Source organism: Carettochelys insculpta, chromosome 2 (assembly GCF_033958435.1).
Source record: "Carettochelys insculpta isolate YL-2023 chromosome 2, ASM3395843v1, whole genome shotgun sequence".
In the NCBI taxonomy this organism is placed as follows: Eukaryota; Metazoa; Chordata; order Testudines; family Carettochelyidae; genus Carettochelys; species Carettochelys insculpta.
The window spans coordinates 20,106,172-20,126,766 of NC_134138.1; the positions used below are offsets into that span (position 1 = coordinate 20,106,172).

General features: G+C 43.7%; 1 protein-coding gene across 1 annotated transcript in view; it reads left to right on the top strand.

Annotated features, from left to right (window-relative positions):
- Positions 1–20,595, top strand: part of LOC142008421 (otoconin-90-like) — a 100,075-nt gene that overhangs the window by 14,589 nt on the left and 64,891 nt on the right. Inside the window, exons 4-13 of the mRNA XM_074985613.1 lie at positions 151–231; positions 1,338–1,421; positions 1,515–1,598; positions 3,951–4,034; positions 6,723–6,779; positions 6,896–6,982; positions 8,948–9,040; positions 10,635–10,862; positions 11,388–11,459; positions 11,743–11,814. Of these exons, the coding sequence (XP_074841714.1) occupies positions 151–231; positions 1,338–1,421; positions 1,515–1,598; positions 3,951–4,034; positions 6,723–6,779; positions 6,896–6,982; positions 8,948–9,040; positions 10,635–10,862; positions 11,388–11,459; positions 11,743–11,814 (942 nt within the window). The remainder of the gene's footprint in view (positions 1–150; positions 232–1,337; positions 1,422–1,514; positions 1,599–3,950; positions 4,035–6,722; positions 6,780–6,895; positions 6,983–8,947; positions 9,041–10,634; positions 10,863–11,387; positions 11,460–11,742; positions 11,815–20,595) is intronic.

Genomic DNA, 20,595 nt, shown 5'->3' on the forward strand with positions numbered 1-20,595 from the left:
TATTATGCTGCGTCTGTATTTTGTCATAGCAGTGCCCCTGCTGTTCTCACCTCATTCTCGTATCATCCATTGCATTGCACTCACACATGGTATATTGACAAGTTCCTTGCACTGTCATAAGTCTGTTCAGAAACGCTTCCTCTTTTTCAGAGCTGCCTGCAAAATCAATTGATCTGACTGCGATTAACCTGACTGAACTAGTGAACGGAATGTTAAATACAGCCCTCAGAGGTAATACTGTACTACCAAAGAACGTGGAACATGTTGTGGACTGCAGAGGTGGAAAAAGTACCCAGAAAGTTACTTGGGTAAAAGTACAGCTCCTGTGGGGAAAAGAATATAATTAAGTAAAGTCAAAACAGCCTTCTGGAAAACTGTCGTGTCTTGATCGTACTCAAGTATCCAGAAGTATCCATGGATTTCCAAAGGGTGTCTCCTTTTTACTTCCAGATACTTGAGTACAACCAGGATGCAATGCTCTGTATTTTCACTCAAGTACTTTCCCCAGAAGCATACTTTGTCTTTTTCCTACTTACATTTCCCCAAAAGCAGTTGTATTTTTACTCAGCTACCTTTCTGGGGTACTTTTCCCATCTCTGGTGGACTGTCAGCGCCCCATAAATTGAAATATGGAGTTAAAGAAATTAGGGAACAAAGCCTTATCCCTACACTGTAATATACTACATACCTAGCAGAATACACAGCTGTATTTGAACCAGTTCCTGGAAAGAGAGACAGAGTATAATGATTAACAAGATGTCTTTAGAATGAGGTCTTTGATCCATATATATTATATTGCCATCAATGGGCTACCAGACTTTCTGTTCCCTTGGGCAAGGTGCATACCTGAAAGTGGTGAGGGGCTCAGGTGGAAGGGGTGGGGATGGAGCAGCCAGCTCTAAGCACTTCCTAGAATATGCCACATCAGGGCCCCTCCATCCCCCCTCACAGCCACCTGGAGCGCGCCATGGTGGTGCTCCGGCAGTGATTTAAAAGGCTCAGGTCTCCAGAGGCTGCTGTTGGTGTGGTAGCAATAGTGGCAGCCATAACCCTTTAATCACCTGGCCCCATGGCAATTGCCCCCTTTGTCCTCCTCCCCCGCTATCTATGGGCCTGACTGCCCTTTCATTCCTCCCGGCCACCATCTATTTTTGTAGTGGTCCCTCTTGTTTTGTTTGTTTAAAATTAAAAAAGGCTGGTTTGAAATTATTTCTGCTAGATCACAATGAAAGCCTGGCCTGCTTTAGAAATAAAATCATGGCACTGTTAGACTCAAAAGCCGGGTCACTAAATAACCCACTGAAGTCACTAATAGACGTGTGCATGTTTTTCTGCAGGTACCAAAAAATTCTTCTCTTTGCTGAGCATTACCTCTTACAGCTCCTTTGCCTTCCACAAAGTTTCAGTCGCCATTTATAACAGTGGGTACCATACCATTTTATTCTGCTCTCAAATGTGTTTTCTTAGAAGGTGAATCCATGGAGATTTCAGCTTTGCCTGTCCCTCTTTTGCAGTTTCTAACCTGAAAAATGTTGACCCCAGCAAGTTCCCCATGAGGTATTGCTACTGTTTAAACAACATGACAAATGACTTAACAGGTGGGTGTAAAAGCAGCATGACAGAGAGCGGTCTGGCATTTGAGGGTGTCTCAGCCCCAGTCCTGCAGCTAGCTTCCCTGGAGTGCTGTAGTCACAATGATGTCAAAAGCCCCGGTACGTGGTCCCTTTGCAGTACTGGAGCATCTCAGAGCACAGAGCACCAGAAGACTGCTCCCTGCTGGCACGCTTGGAATCAGACATGGGTAAAGTACCCCAAAAGTTACTTGAGTAAAAGTGCAGCTGCTTTCGCTTCTGAATACTTGAGTACAATCAAGATGTGGGGCATGTGCATGCACACGTGCATGTGTTTTTACTCAAGTAGTTTTCAAGAGGGACATCAGTGGCTTGTACTTAAGCACCCCCCACCCCAAAGCAGCTGTACTTTTACTCAAGTAACTTTTGGGGTGCTTTTCCCACTTCTGCTTAGAATGGAGCTGTCAGCCAAGCAGGCAAAATTAATTGCCACTGGAGGAAAAGAAAATCTCCATTTCCTCACAGAAAATGCAAGAGGTCGGGAGTGAGGAGGGGAAACAGCTTTGTAGCAATAGCTGATTTCGGTGGGTTTAATTTTATAATACAGTTTAGTTTCTCTTGTTGCTCTCGACTCCTTGGAGCTGAGCAGGACTTTCTCCAGACCAAGACTGCTGTAACCTCTGTGAGCTCAGCGGGATGGGAGCGCAGGACAGGACCGGGGTTTCTTTAGGGCAGGTTAGTGGGGTGAGACGCTCCATTCTACCTCTTCTCAGCACAGGTCAAATTCCAGAATGGGTGTGAAGCTGCTTCTTCCCCATTCTGTGCACCCCGCCATTCCCCAGCCCTGGTGACTTGGTATCTAGCTGTTACAGTTGTAGTACCCAGAGGCACTGAGACCTCATCTGCGGTGAGTGAAGTCTCTGCTCTACAGCCTGAGCTGAGAGCCATCTGGCCTTTAGCTTATGTGGTAGAGTGCAGGGCTTTAGACCCTCTACTTGTAGGTTCTGTCCCTGGGGCCAGCGACCCAGGTCTGTTGGTGTTACACAGTCATATGGAGCTTCCATACTCTGTGATCTTGCACCAACCTGAACCTGGTTCTGGCCTGGTGCGGTGTCCCAGCTGTGACATATGAAATAACTAGGTTTATGGGCTACCTTTTTATTTCTCCTGCTTTTTGAGGACTAGGATCCATGTCTGCACATGTGAGTGTGTAGCACCCAGCATCAGGGGATTCATGTGCACCATTTGGAAACTCTGGGCACTACTGTAGTGATTATTATTTATTGGTTATTTGTATTGTGATAGCCAAAAAGAGCACCACACATCGACCGGGGGCACAATGTTCCAGGCATGGTACAAATACGAAACTAAACCACCCCTATGAGCTTGCAAGCCAAGTAAAGATCTGGAAAATAAAGAGAAAGAAGTCAGGGAAAGGGACTAACATAAGTAATTTGCCCAGAGATGCTAAGATTACATCCATGACCTGCGTTCCTATCTCTTGTCGGTTTCACAAGCCAAGTTATATAAGTTCACTGTAATGTAAATGCCATGTACAGGTTGCACCTCCCTGGTCTGGCATGGTTGAACCTGATCGGGTTTGAACAAGAGAATTTGCTGGACCAGGCAGGTCCCCTGCCAAGGGGCCCAAACCTTCAGTAAACATCCTGCCTTGTCCGTCCTCCAGGCTGCTCACGCAGCTGCTGCAGAGGGTGGTTGGATTCCCATCCCAGCCTCCACGGCCATAGGGGGATCTAGCCCTGGCCCTGTGGGACTGTCAGGGGACCTGGCTCTGGCCTGAGCTGCCATCCTGTGGGGCTGTCAGGGGATGCTAGCTCTGGCCCTGGCTCTACACTGTTCCCCTGCAGGACCCCGCATGTTGTCTGACCAGAGATGGCTGCTTTTAGGAGGTGCAACTTGTACTGGAAAGATGCTAAAGTCAATATTACCGTGTTGGCTATGAAAGTGATTTTCTTTTCAGTGTAGCGAGCCAGTGAAGAACTGTGCATAATTTCAGTCTTATTTTGGGAATTTATGTGGCACCTAAGTGGGATTTCAGTGGCACATACGTCATGTACACACAGGGGAAATTCCCCTGCATGACATATTTAAATTCTCTGTGTTATGCTTCGTAGCGTTCCTACTGATAAGCATTTGAGTCCCAGTTCAGCAAAGTATTTAAGTTTGTACTTAAATCCATGCCTGTTCAGTGAAGCACTTTAGCACATTCTTAACTTTAAGCCCATTCTTAATTGCCTCTGAAATCAAAGGCAAAGCATGTGCCTTGAGGTTCAGCACATCTATAAGTGCTTTGATGAACAGGGGTGGCCTGTTGCATCAGGGTTTTGGGTTGTAAACTTGCTCTGTTTTGTCTTCTAGATTTCACAGCTTTACTTGTTGACATTATTGGAAACTCCACCAGTTACCTCACAGAAATTTTCAAATCTACCTCCATAGTCTCAGGTGTGCATTTCCTTTTTCATTGTCCTGTTCACTCCTGGAACATAAAAAGGGCATATTATAAACTCTAATTAAGTGGCTATCCCAACAGCTTCATCAGCTGTCTTATCCTCGCAGGTTACAGGCTGGAACTGTAAACAAAATCACCTTGGCTGTGTGTACAATGCAAAAATAACTTTGAAGTTGTGTACAACTTTGAAGTAGAGCATCTACACACACCCTACTTCAAAGTTAAACTTCAAAGTAGGGCACTACTCCATTGCTGGGAATGGAGTAAGGACTTTCAAGTTGGGCTCCCTGCTGAGAAGTTAACTTCAAAATAAGTGAAAATGTGTGTAGACTCTCTGCTGGCTACTTCGAAGTAGTGCCTAACTTCAAAGTTAACTTCGGAGACGGTTCCTAGTGTAGACGCACCTTGAGAAATATTTTAAACACTCTGCTTCATAATGTAATGAATTATTGTCAGTGTCTTTGTAACAGGTGAGAAAACATGTAAAGGGATTAATTTAGAGCTGGATTAAGGTTCCCTTGGTCAACTTTAGTGTCACATTCCGCAGCAGTCCTTCAAACTTTCTTCACAAGTACTTATTGACTTCAATGAGATAGCAATGCTGCTTAGTGCATAGAGTACTGCACTAAGACACCAAAAACATGGCTGTATTCCTAGCTGTGACACTGACCTGCTCGGTAAACTTGATTAAGTCACTTCATCACAGCGTGCCTCAGTTTTCCCATCTGTAGAATAGCCCATTTATACACCTTTATGAGTGCTTTGAGTTCCACTGATTACAAGCACTGTACATTACTTTATTATGATGATTATCACTGTTACTACTCATGGTGTAAGATATCAGAATCTAGCCCAAAATATGGCACTAACTTTTCCTGAATGTTTTAAGGGATAAATACCTCTTTGAAAACAGTTGTTACCTCAAAATCTTGTAAATTACGTTGTCATAGAATCAGCTTCTGACCCCTTTCCTTATGTCCAGTAGCAACTTGCTCTACAATCTTATTGACTTTAAAGAGACTGTTCACCTGAGCAACTGCACATCAGCCTGGCTAACTTATGTACAATCAAACCATAAATAATATTACTTTAAAAACTGCAAATTTTCTTAACTATATTAACAGATAAGATAGGAATACTTCAAATTCTGAAGTGCAGTGAATTGTTAATATTGTAAAAACAACTATTGATATTTTATTTCCTATTTTAAGAAAAACTCTTTACATTTGGGAATGAACCAGAAGCTAAACAGGGCTCTGCCAAACTAGGCTTTTTTTTATACCAGTGAGTAGGTAGCAGAACTGGTTTGAAATGGGGATATTTTTTATGGAAAGTTTGGACCAAAAAAAGAAAAAGCTGGGGAGTGGGGGATTATCTTCGGTCTATGTTTTGGAGGAAGTCTGAAGACTGAAAATTTTCATCCAGAAGCCAAAACACTTTATCTGAAAACCAAGATATTTTGATTTTGAAATGCTGTTACAGTGCCTCATGGGAGATGTAGTTCAGAAGTCTTGTGTTCCCATTGTCCAGCATAAGATGGACTCCTTGTTTGGACTACGTCTTCCATGAGCCACCACTTTTCAACAGCAGAGGAAATGCATCCTGGGAGTCCCTGTGTATGGTGCATCATGGGAGATGTAGTTCACATGGAGGAGCCTAGCCCATAGAGGAGAAAGAAAACATGAAGCACCTGCCCTATAATGCCTACAAGATACCACAAAGACATATAGGCTACGTCTACACGTGAAGCCTACATTGAAGTAGCCTATTTCGATGTGGTGACATCGAAATAGGCTATTTCGATGAATAATGTCTACACGTCCTCCAGGGCTGGCAACGTCGATGTTCAACATCGACGTTGCACAGCACCACATCGAAATAGGCGCTGCGAGGGAACGTCTACATGCCACAGTAGCACACATCGAAATAAGGGTGCCAGGCACAGCTGCAGACAGGGTCACAGGGCGGACTCAACAGCCAGCCACTCCCTTAAAGGGCCCCTCCCAGACACACTTGCACTAAACAGCACAAGATCCACAGAGCCGACAACGAGTTGCAGACCCTGTGCATGCAGCATGAATCCCCCGCTGCAGCAGCAGCAGCCAGAAGCCCTGGGCTAAAGGCTGCTGCACACGGTGACCATAGAGCCCCGCATGGGCTGGAGAGACAGCGTCTCTCAACCCCCCAGCTGATGGCTGCCATGGAGGACCCCACAATTTTGACGTTGCGGGACGCGGATCGTCTACACGGTCCCTACTTCGATGTTGAACGTCGAAGTAGGGCGCTATTCCGATCCCCTCATGAGGTTAGCGACTTCGACGTCTCGCCACCTAACATCGAAGTTAACTTCGAAATAGCGCCCGACGCGTGTAGCCGCGACGGGTGCTATTTCGAAGTTAGTGCCGCTACTTTGAAGTAGTGTGCACGTGTAGACACAGCCATAAAAATGTTTCAGTTTTTGACTGAAATATCTTGCTTCTTTGAAAAAAAATGAAATTTTGTACACACATGAAAAATTTAATTTAGTCAAAAACAGAATTTTCTGTCAAAACCCAGTTTTGATGGTGATTTTTCAACCAGTTCTAGTAATTACCCTACTAGGTACATTTTGGTTCTTTGATTTCAACACCTTTAAAGGACACTAATAGGACGCATTTGATCTACATTTGTTTTCCTTTCAGTGAGTCAGAGCAATGATTCAGACTGTATCTATATCTGTGTGATGGCAGGCCGAACAGGTAAATAAAGGACTTATCCATTCCAAGAATATAACCATTTAGACATACAGCATTGATTGATTCAAGCATCTACTGCTTTAATCCCCTTTCTTATTACTGTACATGTGTTTTTGCAGGCAGAAATATGTCTGACTTTTGGGAAATGATAGAGAAGGCTCCTGTTATTAATTACACATTTTCCAGTAATATGTCTGCACTCCTGGGTAAGTACCTCCTGAAGGAATAAATGAATAACAACATGTTTTCTTGTCACTCTAATGAGTGAAGAGATTTACCAGCCTGGTTTGAATACATGCTAAACATAGGAAACTCTGCACTCAGGCCTGCCAGTGGGTGGGGGTTGGGAGGCAGAAAAGGGGGCAGTTTCCCTAGGCCCCAGCATTTCAAAGGGCCCCAGAGCTCCAGCCACCATCACAGCCAGAGTAGCAGCTGCAGCAGCTGGAGCTCCAGGCCCCTTTGAAGTGTCATGACAGGGCTGTGTGCCACTCTTCATGGGGCTCTGAGGGAGTGTGGGGGAGTGGGACAGGGCTGACCTCCTTAAGCTACACCCCTTCCATCATTGGCTGCATCCCATCTTGGGGCAGGGAGCTGGGCCCCCCCTCCCATCTTGCCTCCCGGCCCCTGGTGGCTGTTGGCCCCATTGTGCATATGAGGTATATGCAACTCTGGCACATCACCAAATTTAGGGTCACACTCTTCATCCATTCAAGGAAAAACTTCTGTTTATTTCCTTACTACTCTGACCTTGAATTTGTTCACAGAAAGTACAAATAATTAGAAAAAATTATAAGAAGATTGATTAGATGGTCATCCGATGTTTTATTACTTAACTTTGGTCTTAAGGCCTTATTTGAGATTTAGGAGGTGTCTGTGGTTTCCCCACTGTGATTGTTATACTGTAGCCCTAGCTTGAAATAACATTGTGTTGCACAAATTGAGAAAGTTATTTCAGGGGAAATTATTTCAAACCTGGTGCCAGCCACATGGCACTGAAGTTTGAAATTAGTGACTATTTTGAACCTCCTGCTACCCCTCTCACAATGAGTAGCAGGAACAAAATACTGTGCTTGAAATACCCTGGCTATTTCAAGTGTGATGTTTGGCCAGGGGGTTTCTATTTTGGTATACAAATGTATCCAGACACAGAAACCTCAGCGTAACCATAGCCTGAGAGACAATAAAGGCAAAGATGTGCATTTGTCATTGGAAACAAAAGCATAGTCATTTAGGGGAGGGAGTTGCATTATCTCCAGTTGGAGATACAGTAGAGAATTTGCACATCTCTTTGAAAGGTGGGAGATAATGGAGAAGTGTCTAGTGGATGTGTGACCATGTTTAGGGCAGAGTCTTTTCTTCTATACCCCATGAGTGTTGTGTATGAAAAGTAGGTGTAGTCATGACTCTATTAGCTGTGTTTCCTCCAGGGATTTAGAGGACCTAAGATGAGGATGGAATGTGAAAGAGCTGGCATCTGCCTAGCAGTGAACTTGATAGTCACTGCAGTCCAGCCTCTTCCTATGGAGATGAACAAATGATATTTGGTATCTAGAAGTAGTTTGTATGACGCCTGTGTTCATACCTTAGATACACATCTGGGAAAGGAAATCTAGGTGAATTCCCAAAAATAACAAACAGTTGTATGAAAATAGGATCTCCAGAGCAGGGGACTATCAGGAACAAACCCTCTAGACTCTAGTGCACTTGAAGGATTAACTCCATTTGCTGTCAGCAGTAGTAAGTTCTTATCTTTCATGTGAGTTAGCGACCAGAGGTGCATGAGACAAACTTGGCCATTTGCAGCACTAACACCTGTTCTGGTAACTTAAAGTTCATGATAATCTGAGCTACACTTAAATGTTGACCTCATTCTGCCAGTGGTAAATTAGTCTTCTGCTCAGTATGAAAATCACAAATATTAAAGTGCAGAGAGTATTTTGCCTGTGCAGGACAAAGTCCAAGAGAATTATTTCTCCTATGTAACAAAACATTAAAACATACAAACATCTTGCCAATAGTTACTTTTCTTTCAAAGGTAATGGTTGTTTCTCTTACACTGGAACTAGACCTACACCTGTGTGTTTGACTCACATATCCAAATTTTATAGAATTTGGTTTACATTATGAGCATATCTTGGACACAACTAACTCTAACTTTTACTAACTAAAAGATGTAGACTCAATTCTTCCCAGCTTAATGACCTTACGAGAAGACCCCGACAAGATCATGGATGAGTCCCCCAAAGACATTTGGACATTTAAAAGTACGCAAGTATCCTCAGAGTTAATTTTATCTCCTAGACAGACCAATGGAAATGTATTTATGATTCTTATTTGGTTCACATCACTGTGCTTAGTGTAGTACAAACTGTACTGGAAGATGCTGCCTTTTCCTAAAGCACAAAATATGTAAACTAGAGAAACATTACAGATTAGGCTGATTGGGGATTAGAAGGTCTGTTCTCAAAGTGGCCCTAAGCTTTTTTTTTTTTTTAAATAACTTCATTGTTCACAGGAGAAGTGTCTTCTGGAGCGACATGATTAAAGGAAATGTGGTTGACGGGCATGTGAGATGGGGGAAACCATTCAACTTCCTAAATTTCACTTATTCTCCCCAATCTATCTATCACTCTTACTTACGTGGCCTCCATTAATGTAGTATTGCGCACTCTTCAGTGTATTTGTCCTCACAATACTTTGTGAGATAGGGAAGAGCTATTCATTTCCGTTTGACAAATGGGGAACAAATGCGAGAGGGTAAGTGACTTCCCAAGGTCTGTGGCAGAGCAAGGATTTGAACCACATGTGGCAAGACCTAGGTCAGACCCAAGCTACTGGACTATCTTTTTCTTCTAGCTATGTCTAAATACTCATCTTTTGCCTTCTCACAGACACTTTTCTCTCTACCCCCAAACTCTTTCCATATCCCTCTACCACACCACTCGGACCAAACCTCTATTGTCTTTCACATTCCCAGGCAAAACTACCTCTACACAATTTCCCCATCCTTCTCAAATCCTAGCTTCTGCCTTCCCACTTTCACCTGGTTAGGAAATGGTTAAGTACTTTCTGGGGAGGAGGAATGAAAATTAACATTTAGTTTTCCATTTTAACAGTAAACAGAAAAAAAATCAGTAAAAAGTTTGTCTTTGAAAACTACTTTTTTTTTGGTGGTGGGTTTCCAGGTTTTGTTTCATGGTTCCATGCATCCACCTCTCACCTGGCTTCACTAATGAGGTTGAGCAGTTGCCATTCAAAGTGCTCTAGGAGCTGACAGATTTTGTCATTTGAACTGTGAAACAACTGCTCCCTGAAGTCTCATAGGGGTAGCTGTGTTAGTCTGTAGCTTCACACGTAACAAGCAATCCTGTGGCACCAGAGAGACTAACTCATTTATTAGGTCATGAGCTTTCATGGGCAAAATCCAGTTCATTAGATGAAAAATGAAGTGGAAAAACAGAATTCAGAAGTTATGTAGCTGGAGTGAGGGGCTGGGGGGTTGGAAGGAGGGGTTACCAGTCACTAGTAGGACCAGTTATTGAAGCAAATTAAGTAGGATGGGGTCTCATTCCTGCAAATATCAAAGGTGAGGAAATGCATAAGGTAGTAATGCATAAGATAGTTAAGATCTCTATTCAGGCCAAGGTTTAAGGTGTCACATTTGTAAATGAATTCCAATTCAGATGTCTCCCGCTGTAACCTTGTGGTAAAATTCTTTGTAGAAGAATGGCCACTTTTAAATGCAAAGTGTTATGTTCACAATTTTCTTATCATTCTGGCATTAGCTGTGCTGCATGAGAAGTGGACTTCAATGTGCAATCAGATGAAAAAATCTTTCCTGTCCCTTTACAAATTTAGCAACAAGGATGCCTTCGTGGGCACAGACTATTGCCTGGAAAGGAGATGAATTCCTATCTACAAGATTTCCCACATGGCCGAAGACTGGTGGTTTGAAAGGCTCTGGGTTTCCGATTCTGCAGCTGCCTCTGTGGTCGCAGACAGATGCATCAAAAGGACATGGCACTACAAGGCCACCGCCTACTACTGTGGAAAGCTATGATATTTTAACCAAAATGCAGCCATCAAGTGAGTTCAGAGAATGGTCAGCTGTGATCAGATACCTGGGAACATAAGGGACCTTCATTCACTCAAACGACTATGTCCTTTGCTTATACATTTTCAGCAAGGCTTAAAGGCCAAGTTCTGCTCAGCTTGTCCTCCCCGCCTCTGTAGAGAGTGAATTGAGCAGGGGCTGAGGAGTGAGTCGAGAAATGAGTTTTTCTTGGTCCAACTTCCTACCTTCTGCAGAGCTTCTCAGGGGCTGTGATCTGGAAGGAGAATGTGGGTTTACCAGGGTAGGGTTGAGAGAGAAAAACAACTCAATTTAGATCCAGCCATGGATTTTCTGTGGTCTCAGTCCACTCAAATGTTACCCCATGAGGAAAAACATTAAGCTTGTGCTGCCTGCTTGAGAAAACAATCCTCAAATTCAACAAATCACACCAGCTCCAGACAATTCCTGTCATTTTCAAGCATGCTGATAGCATCATACTGGTAAGAAACAATAACAATTAACATGATATTGAAATATGCTTGGTTTTGTTCCCATAGCTGAAGTGTACCCATTCTGGACACAGCCAGCTCCTCCTGAAGTAACCAAAGTACTTATCCAAACAGAGTCAGGTAAGTGTATTTCGTATATACTTGGATAGGGCTGTTTTGAGATAGCTAGTAAAGAGTGCTGGCTGATACATTTATGACAGAGAAACTCATTAAGTTGTCCCTGCATATGGGTGCGCATGCACATGCACAGACACATGCACACGTGCACACACACACACACACACACACATACGAACAGATGCTTTGTCAAATGTGGTCTACTGATTGTTTACTGAACTGGCCATATGTTTCTATTAAAATTCCAAGGCATGTTATAGCCATTTCTTCCCTTCACTTATAACAGATGTGCCTTCATCACTGTTGTCTACCCATGTATACAAGCTCGAAGTGTTACCAAAACTTCATCCAGCTTCCAGTAAGTACCTGCTGTCAATGCAGCAAAAAATGAAGTATATTGACAACATACGTTTCCTCAGATTTTCCCATGTTGACAGAACAGATGCATTTTAAATATGTGATAGTACGTCATATATATGTATGAACTTCCAGGTATAAAAGGGGCCATTTTCATACTGGCCCCTTTTGTGAGTTATATAAGTCTAATATAGTAAAGGTATTACTAATAGGCATTCACCTACGTGTTACACGTGTTGCTTTTAACTTTGGGGAGAATCTGAAAATTCCTGACCCAAAAGAGAATAGCATGCGTCAAATGCTCTAAGGCTATGTCTACTCTAGCCTGGTAGGGATGTACAAAATCAGTCTCTCTGAGGTTGCAGTCAACCCCTTTAACCCTTGCAAGATGCGAGGAGTAAGGGAGGTTGACAAGAAACTCTCCCAATGACCTTCTTCAGTAAGGACAGCAAGTAAGCCGAGCACAAATATGTCAATTCTAGCTATGCAGTTGCTGTAGTTAGAATTGCCTATTTGCAGTTGACTTGCCAAGTTTAGACATAGCCTTCGTAAAAGTCAGTTGATTTAAACATTGCATGCTAGCTATTGAAAGAAAATCAAGACTGTTTACCTCTCCAGCAGCCCCTTACTCTCAGGATGAGGCCAGCCTCCTTTTGCAACGTAAATGTCAGCATGTCAAGGGCAGGTTTACACTAGGGAGCAAAGTTAAATTATGTTATGCAACTCCAGCTCCAGGAGTAGCTTAGCTGGAGTCAACGTAACCTAGTTCGATTTACCCTTGCATCTCCATTATGGTGGGGTGTTGACAGGAGAAACTATCCTATCAACTTCCTTTACTCTTCACAACTCTGTGGAGTACTGGGTAAATGGGATCATGAGCTGTGGTCAATTTTGTGCTTTCCTACTAGACCCACTAAATCGACCCCTAGGATTTCAATCTCTGGTGTGTTAATCTACTGGTAAGTGTAGACAAGACCTTAGGATGCTGCTCAGTGGCTACATTTTCACAAGAGCTCAGCACATTAGGTTTGGTTTAATCTGTAGCTAAGCCACAGGTGTCACAATGGGAGCTGAGCATGTACTTTTAAAACTCTGGGCCCCTTGTAGATGTCCAGAAGGAGTTCGTTTGAAAAATCTAGTCCCAGCTGTGGATGCTGAACCTGTGAAAATCTGGCCCTGAGCTCTTTTGGAAATTTAGCCCCAAACCACCTAGTTCACAGCTGACAACTAGAAGGCAGAGTAGTGTAAAAGCAGACTCAGATTAAATCTCCATCAAAAGTCAAGTCAAATCTTTCAAAGTGTTTGAGGGGCAGAAGCTAACTTCTGTTTCTAAACACAACAGATGGCCTGAAATATAGGAAATAAGAGGTGCCTCCTAGTGCATCTGATTGGCCATTCTGTCAAGAGAGCAGCCGGGCAGTCTGGCAGTTCTCTTTTGATATAGGGGATTAATAGAACAATCTGCTTTCCTGTGTGGCCACAACCTGTCGGCAGCAGTTTTGTTGGAAGATCTCTTCCGACAGTAACTTTTGCTGACAGATCGCTGTAGGGTAGATGTAGAGCCCATAGTGTGATTGTGGAAGTAGAAAGGAAAGAGCAACTCTGGTCACAGGTTTCCATACTTTTTAAGTATAGCTCCAGTTGTCTTCAGCAAGAGTGTGGTGCATGGTATGATTCTTAGAGTAGTTAGTAACATAAACACATAACAAATATACAGATGTACACCACTTAAGCCAAAACCCATTCCAATTTAACTAACCCACACTCCAAACCCCATCACACAACTATTTAGGAAGGGGGAGTGTGGATCCGAAGTTTCCCCCAAGTTCAGGAGGGAAGCTTTATTTGGGGTTTTATCTGGTCCATTTTAGAGCCAGCCACTAGCTGAGTAATTCAGAAGTGAATTTGAACTCTCTTGGAGCTCTGGGAGTGATTGGATCATGGGGTTTATTGCTGACTCATCACTGTTCTTGTTGGAAATTATTCATGGAAGCTCCACAGAAGATGAAAACAAGGCTGATGAAAATGTTATTTATAGTGTACAAACATAATTACTCCACATCTTCATAGATTGATAGAACACTAGAACTGGAAGGGACCTCGAGAGGTTTTTGAGTCCAGTCCCCTGCCCTCATGGCTGGACCAAGCACTGGCTAGAACTTCTTGAAACTTCGTGCCCTCCTGGTTCCACAGTTTGGCCTTAATATGTATAGATTATACACCTACTTGGATATCCTGGCTGCAATGAGCCATACAGAAGTTAAGGGAAACCAAACTCGACATATGGTTTCCTCAGCAGCAGTCAGTGACTAGCAAAACTCAAAGGGTTGTTGAGGTTTCAGCTAGAGAAGGACTCGAGTATTTAAACACATCTTAACTTGATCTGTGGGGCCGCCTCCGTTGGCAGAGGGGAGGTATTTGGTGGTTTGGGGTTAATTTTGCTTTTTACTTGATATTAACTCCTTCCCTGTTGTCATCTGGACTTGAATATGAATACCTCATTTTAAGATTGTATGTTGGAGGCCAGGGGTGAGCAGAATTTTTATGTTGGGCCCCACTTTTCATCCCTTCAATTAGCAGCTCTCCCCCATCCCAACCTGTCTAATGGAAACCGACAGAAATTTCAGTTATGTTCATATTAAAAATGTTTTGGCACATGTGAGAAAATAAATCTGTAGATTGTAAAACCTTTATGAATCAGTATATAAATGTGAACACCAACATAAAAAAGTAACATCTTTTAACACTTTTAATCAGACGGGTGAGCCTGAGACCTGGCAGCTGATCTTGTTGCTCGCCCCCCCTTAGGAAATTTCTCACGACCCCCAAAGGAGCCCACCCCCCTCTTTGTGCACCCCTGTTGTAGGCTAAAAATTTTCAAAGTCACTTAAGCCACTATGATTAATGGGAATTTGGCATCTAAGTCATACAGGCATCTTACAAGAACCAAACCTTAATCTCACTTTATTCAACACTTGAGAGCAGCCATTGAACTCAGTTCTCTAATGATACCTGTTCTCATAGTGCGACTTTCAATATGGAGCACTTCCGAGTACCTTTGCAACGGGGTCTCTTCAGCCACCCCTCGGGTGAGACATGACAGCCGTTTAACAATGCATAGCAATGCTCCACAGCAAGGTAGGACAGGCTGTAAAAAAGAAAAGGATGCATGATTGGAAGAGCCAAAGGGATTAATTCAGCAGCATTCAGACTGGAATCTAGCCAGGACCCCAGGGATTAATTTAGAAAGAGTGAGGGGATAGTTAATGACCCATGTGAATTCAAGACCTTTATTTTTACCCTTCATCATACAAAAGTGCAACATAATGCCCCAGACTGGTGCTGGCACCTTTGGCTAGATAGTAATGCAGAGAAAAAAGTGCAACCTACTGAATCATCAGACCAGGTACTACAGCTCCTTGTTAGTCTCCTGACTAATTGCTGACCCATCCCTGTCGAGCTTGGGGCAATATGACATGGCACAAGCTGGAAGAGCTGCAGATGGTTTGCTGTTGCTTAATAGATTTTGAATGTTTTTTTCCTTCTCCCATTGGAGAAATTTCCAGACTCATTACAAGCCAGAAAAGTTACCCCTCTTGTCATTTTTCAAACTCATTCTCATTCTTGTTTCTGGCAATAGCCCCTAACGCCTGTGTGGGACCTTATCCCAGTCAGACAACACCTCTCTCTGTCTGAAACAATGTCCCCTGTAATTGTTTGCATCATGAGCAGAATAAATTTTGTTATATGCACTGGGACATGAGTGGATGTGCACCACCAGTAGAAGCACAATATGTGGGCGCTCTGCTAATCAGCTGGGTGACACTTGAATCTCTTCTGGGCAACTGCCCATGTGTTCATTGGTCTGAGTATTTCCGCCACAAAGCACACATCCTCCTCTCCTGCCCACATGATTCTCCATTTCACCTTGTCCCCTACCTACTTTCAGTCTGCTCACCTTACTCTGTTATTTCAAAAACAGCTTTGCTCTGTAGACGCACACTTAGAAGTCAGCTCCATCATCTGGAACCGTCCTGGGCAGAATCATGGCCAAACATAGATCCCCCCTACACAGCCAGCTCTTACAGTAATTCATCTCAGTTAAACCCAGGCACATTCCTCATACACTTGCACTCATTCAATGGCACTGCTGCTAGATTGTGGTGATGATTTCTCTGTGGACACAGGATCTTATCCAGCTATCATCAGAGAAGAATACTCACTGGGTTCAGAATCAGGCATAGAGTATTAACTGATGTTTGTACGCAGCCAGAATCCCAGCTCTGTAAATTAAGCACTGAGATAGTCACAGACTTTGACTGCTTTAACATATGATTATAAAAACTGTAATGTTTCATGTTAGGAAATGGACTCTTATTACGGCTTTGGACTTTAGATTTGATCTGGTACAAAACAGAACATAGGAATATTTATGGAGGTCCTAACCATTATTTGGCATTCCTACTTTTCGTAGATTAAATTAATGGAAATTGACTAAGGCCCACATCAAGATGGAATTGCTAGTATCACCATCCTGCAATTGAATTTGTGAGCTTTGACCTTTTTCACCATGCACAGCCCCAAGGAAGTCAGTGGGCTTCTGCAGAGGTCTGCATCAGCGGATCGTGCTGCAGGAGGGAGCACTTAATGGGTATCAGTAAACTGGCTGGGTAACTTTTGATCTATGACATCAATCTAGGAATTTAGTCAGTGCTTCTCACCATCCCTATGGTAGCTGAATGCCTCTTTAAGTGTGTAATGTCATCTGTTGGCTTACTCCTGACCTCTGCGAACATTGACGAGAAGATGGAAGAAGCCTGTCTGCTAATGTCTCACCCCAGGCAAAGTCCGGCTGCAGTCCCAGTTCCTGTGCTTTCCTGGGTTCAGAGACTGCTCCCTTCTGGCACTCCTGGGGGACAAGCCACATCAAAGGGGATAAGGGAGTGTAGGAAGGAGGTAGGCGCATGGGTGGTGACTTGTTGGAAGTATTGCTGCCAATTATGTTGTGATTTTCCAAAGCATCTCTAGTGTGCTCAGTGCAGTCTGGCTCTCAGAATTAGGCAGGGACCCTTGCCAAGTATTGTTAAGAATAATTTATTTGTTCAGCATTAACCAAGTGCTTTGTACTAAACAAGGCACTAAATGAGACAGACACAGGGAAGACCAAATACACTGGAAAATGCACAGCAGAGGGAGGGAGTCTGTACAGGCTCAGATTATTCCAGTACCACACAGAGTATCCCCTTGTTTCCTCAAGATGGAGAGTTCCCCAGCAGCCAAGCCAATGAAAGTTCTGCCACTGCCTGTTGGAGGCATTACATTCACATACTCGTCTCCTAGTGCTAATGTATCAGATTGGAAGTAAAGCCATTTTACAAATTGCGTGGCAGGCAAGGTGACATTTGCAGAGATTAGTGCGCAGCCTGTTGCTGCCAGTTAACACCTACATTTTCTGGCCAATCTAAGGTGGGTCTGAAACTAGACGTGTGTGAGAAATGCTGGGCTCGAGGAGGTATGACCAGGATGCTGTGTTTCAAACACAGTCTAACTAGCTAAGATACTTGCTGCCCCCATTGCCAGGATTTGAGTGTCTCACTGCCAGGCCTGCTGATGGGACGGGCAAAGGGGACAACTGCCCCAAGGCCCAGCAAGTCAAAGGAGCCCAAGCTCCATGCTGCCACTTCTGCAGCAGCAGGTGTCACTAGAACCCCAGGCATTTAAATTTACCCCCAGAGAGGTAGGGTGCTGCTTAAACGTTGAGTGGTGTCCTCCAGATGGCACTGGAAGGATGAGCACCTGGTCCAGGTCATACTCAGGGCCAGCTTTCCTGGCCCCGCCCCTTCTGCCTGAAGTCCCACCCCTTCCTGGAGCATGAAGCCACTCCCCCTCACCATGACCAGGGGCCGGGCAAGTCTTTCAGCTTGCCTACTCAGTCTGTCCTGTATTTAATCTCACAACAAGCCTGTGAGGTTAAACAAGTATTACCCCAGTCAACAGATGGGAAATTGAGGAACAAAGTAGATTAAGTATGTTGTCTACTTTTACATGGAGGACTATGGGGGGATGGGAGTTAAAGCCAGGTTTCTTGAGTACTAGCCCAGTGGCCTATCTACTGGACCAGTGGTTTTCAACCTGTGTGCTGCAACATACCAGTGTGCCACGAGAACTGTCCAAGGGTGCCATAAACTTTCACAAGGCTGCCTGAGTCCCAGCTGGCAGGGGGTCAGTCAGTTTGCCAGGCCACCAGGAGGGGAAATGCCAATCCCACAGGACCCCGTCTGTGCCAGGGGGCAGCTGAAATGCTCCTTCCCAGTTCGAACAAGCTGGAGGGGAGCTTGCCCCCACGCTCTGCTGTAGCAAGAGGAAAGAGTGAGAGCGTCAGACCCTGTTGAGGCTGGGATGCAATTTAAATGCTGCATCCTGGCTTCAGCAGGTTGGCATGGAGGGGAGCCTGCTTTCAGTAGCTACTCATTTACTCAACATCCTTGGCATGGTGTTGAGCAGATTTTGAAAATGCAGCTGCGCTCTCTAAGATGGTGTACTCTGTGGTGGATTTGAAACATTAATGCATTTGATCCTTCTTTGGCTTGTCGTATGCACTGCTTTGTTGCAAACCTCTCTAGTAAGATGGTAGCAAAATAAATGTAAGTAAATATGATGTTTATAAGCAATTGCTTCAGCTGAAAAAAGTGGGTATGCTGTGGTATTGTTTGCTTCATTGAAGTACGCTGTGTTACTGAAACCTATAGCCAAAATTTGGGGAAACAGAGGGGAAAGGAGATAGGCCAATGGGGAACATATCCTGTTAATCTGTTGGTCTTCTTTGTAATCATTTCCGTAACCAAGAAATGAGGGGTTCTGCTAAAGTTGGAAGTGCTTATGCACACCCATGGGTTGCTTTGAGCACATAGGTAGGGTCTTACCAATTCATGACCATGAAAAATACATTGCGGACCATGAAATCTGGTTTACCCCATGAAATTTGGTCTTTTATGTACTTTGCCCTGTATGATATAGATTTTGTGGAGTTTCTCAAGCTGGGGGTTCCAACTCAAAAATGGGCCATGGAGGGGGGTGTCACAAGATCATTTTAGGAGGGGGTCACAGCATCACCACTCGTCCTTCTGTGCTGCCTTCAGGGCTGGGTGGCCAGAGAGCGCAGCAGCTGGCCAGATGCCCAGCTCTGAAGTCAGTACCTTGCCAACAGCAGCCCAGAAGTAAGGAGGGCAATAGTGTGACTCCCCCACAATAACCTCGAGACCCCCCCTCCATAATTCTCTTTTTGTGTCAGACCCCTACAAGTATAAAACTCTGAAATTTCAGATTTAAATATGGGAAATCATGAAATTTGTGATTTTTAAAATCCTGTGCCTGTGAATTGACCAAAGTAGATCATGAATTTGGTAGGGCCCTACGCATAAGAAACCTAATATGAATACCTTGGTAGTGTGGATTAATAGGTACAAAAAGGAGGTACCAATATAGTTCCAAAGGAGTACAAGAGAAGGACATTTTGGCTATGTTTACCCGAGCGATTTTTTTTTGAAAAAGCCGGGATTCTTTTGAAAAATGCTGCGGAACATCTAAACACAAAATGCGCTCTTTTGATATCAAATCAAAAGAACGTGGCACTTTTTCCAGAGGCCATCGTCCTCTCCCGGATGAGCAAGCGTGCCTTTTCCAAAAGATTCCGTTGGGGAAAAAAAAGCGTGTACATGCTCCAGAGGCCCTTTTTTCGAAAGAGTAGTCCTACATGGTGCCAGATTTTTTGATCCAAGTCCTCTTCTGGACTGTTCTTTTGAAAAAATGGCTGAGGTGTGGCCACTCTCTACTGAAACAGCAGATTGACTTTTCTATCCCTTTTTTGTGTGTGTGGTCACAATCTTTCAAAAGAAGTTTTTTGGGAAGAGACCTTCCAAAAGAACGTCTTTCGAAGGACCGCTGTAGTGTGGACATAGCCTTTGAGGTGAACTTTGTGATTAATTAATGGAAAGCACATGGAAAAACAAAAATGCAAAGTTGTGACATTGTCACAAGGAGTCATAGTCATTTGAAAAAGGGCTTTGCATAAATCTGAATATGACAGCACTTCCTATGATAATCACTTGGTAAAACAGGGAGGCAGCAATATGAAAAATTGATAGTGTAGGCTGAAATCATTTTTAAAGGCAAATACTGCTTCCTTGTGGCCCTTTCGTGCTAATGGAGCTGCCTCAGAGATGGAATTGGCATGTTGCATTCCCTCTGCAAATGTCTCCTGAGCAGCAGGCGCCGTGAAGGTTAGAGAAGAGTTATTTCAGCAACCCCTGGGTTCTTCATGCAGGGACTTGGAAACAAAACCTCATTTCAGATATACTTGGCAGTCTAACAATGATAGTTCTGATTCTGAAAAGCTCTTGTGCCCTGACCGTGTACCTCATACTGTCTTCTGCCGGCTCTCATTGATTCACAACGCACCTTTATCTAAATGTAGGTGTGTGTGTCATTCAGATGTTACTGCAAACATCCAATTTTCTTTAGTCAGGCACTGTTTGGGAGTGTTAACTCTCTAAGTACATCTTAGTATATTTTGTCCATTTGTTTTGTCCCTGTGTAGAAATTTAGAGCCAGGGTTCTGTGCGCTCAGCCATTTTCCTAGTTTTCTCAAATTGCTTGAACACTGTACTCTATTTCTTCATTTAATAGTACACTGGTCTAAATTACATAGTTAGTGTAACACAAGGCAGCTTACTCTGACATAGCTGTGGATATGTCTACACTTAAATTTGGCTTCCACTGATGT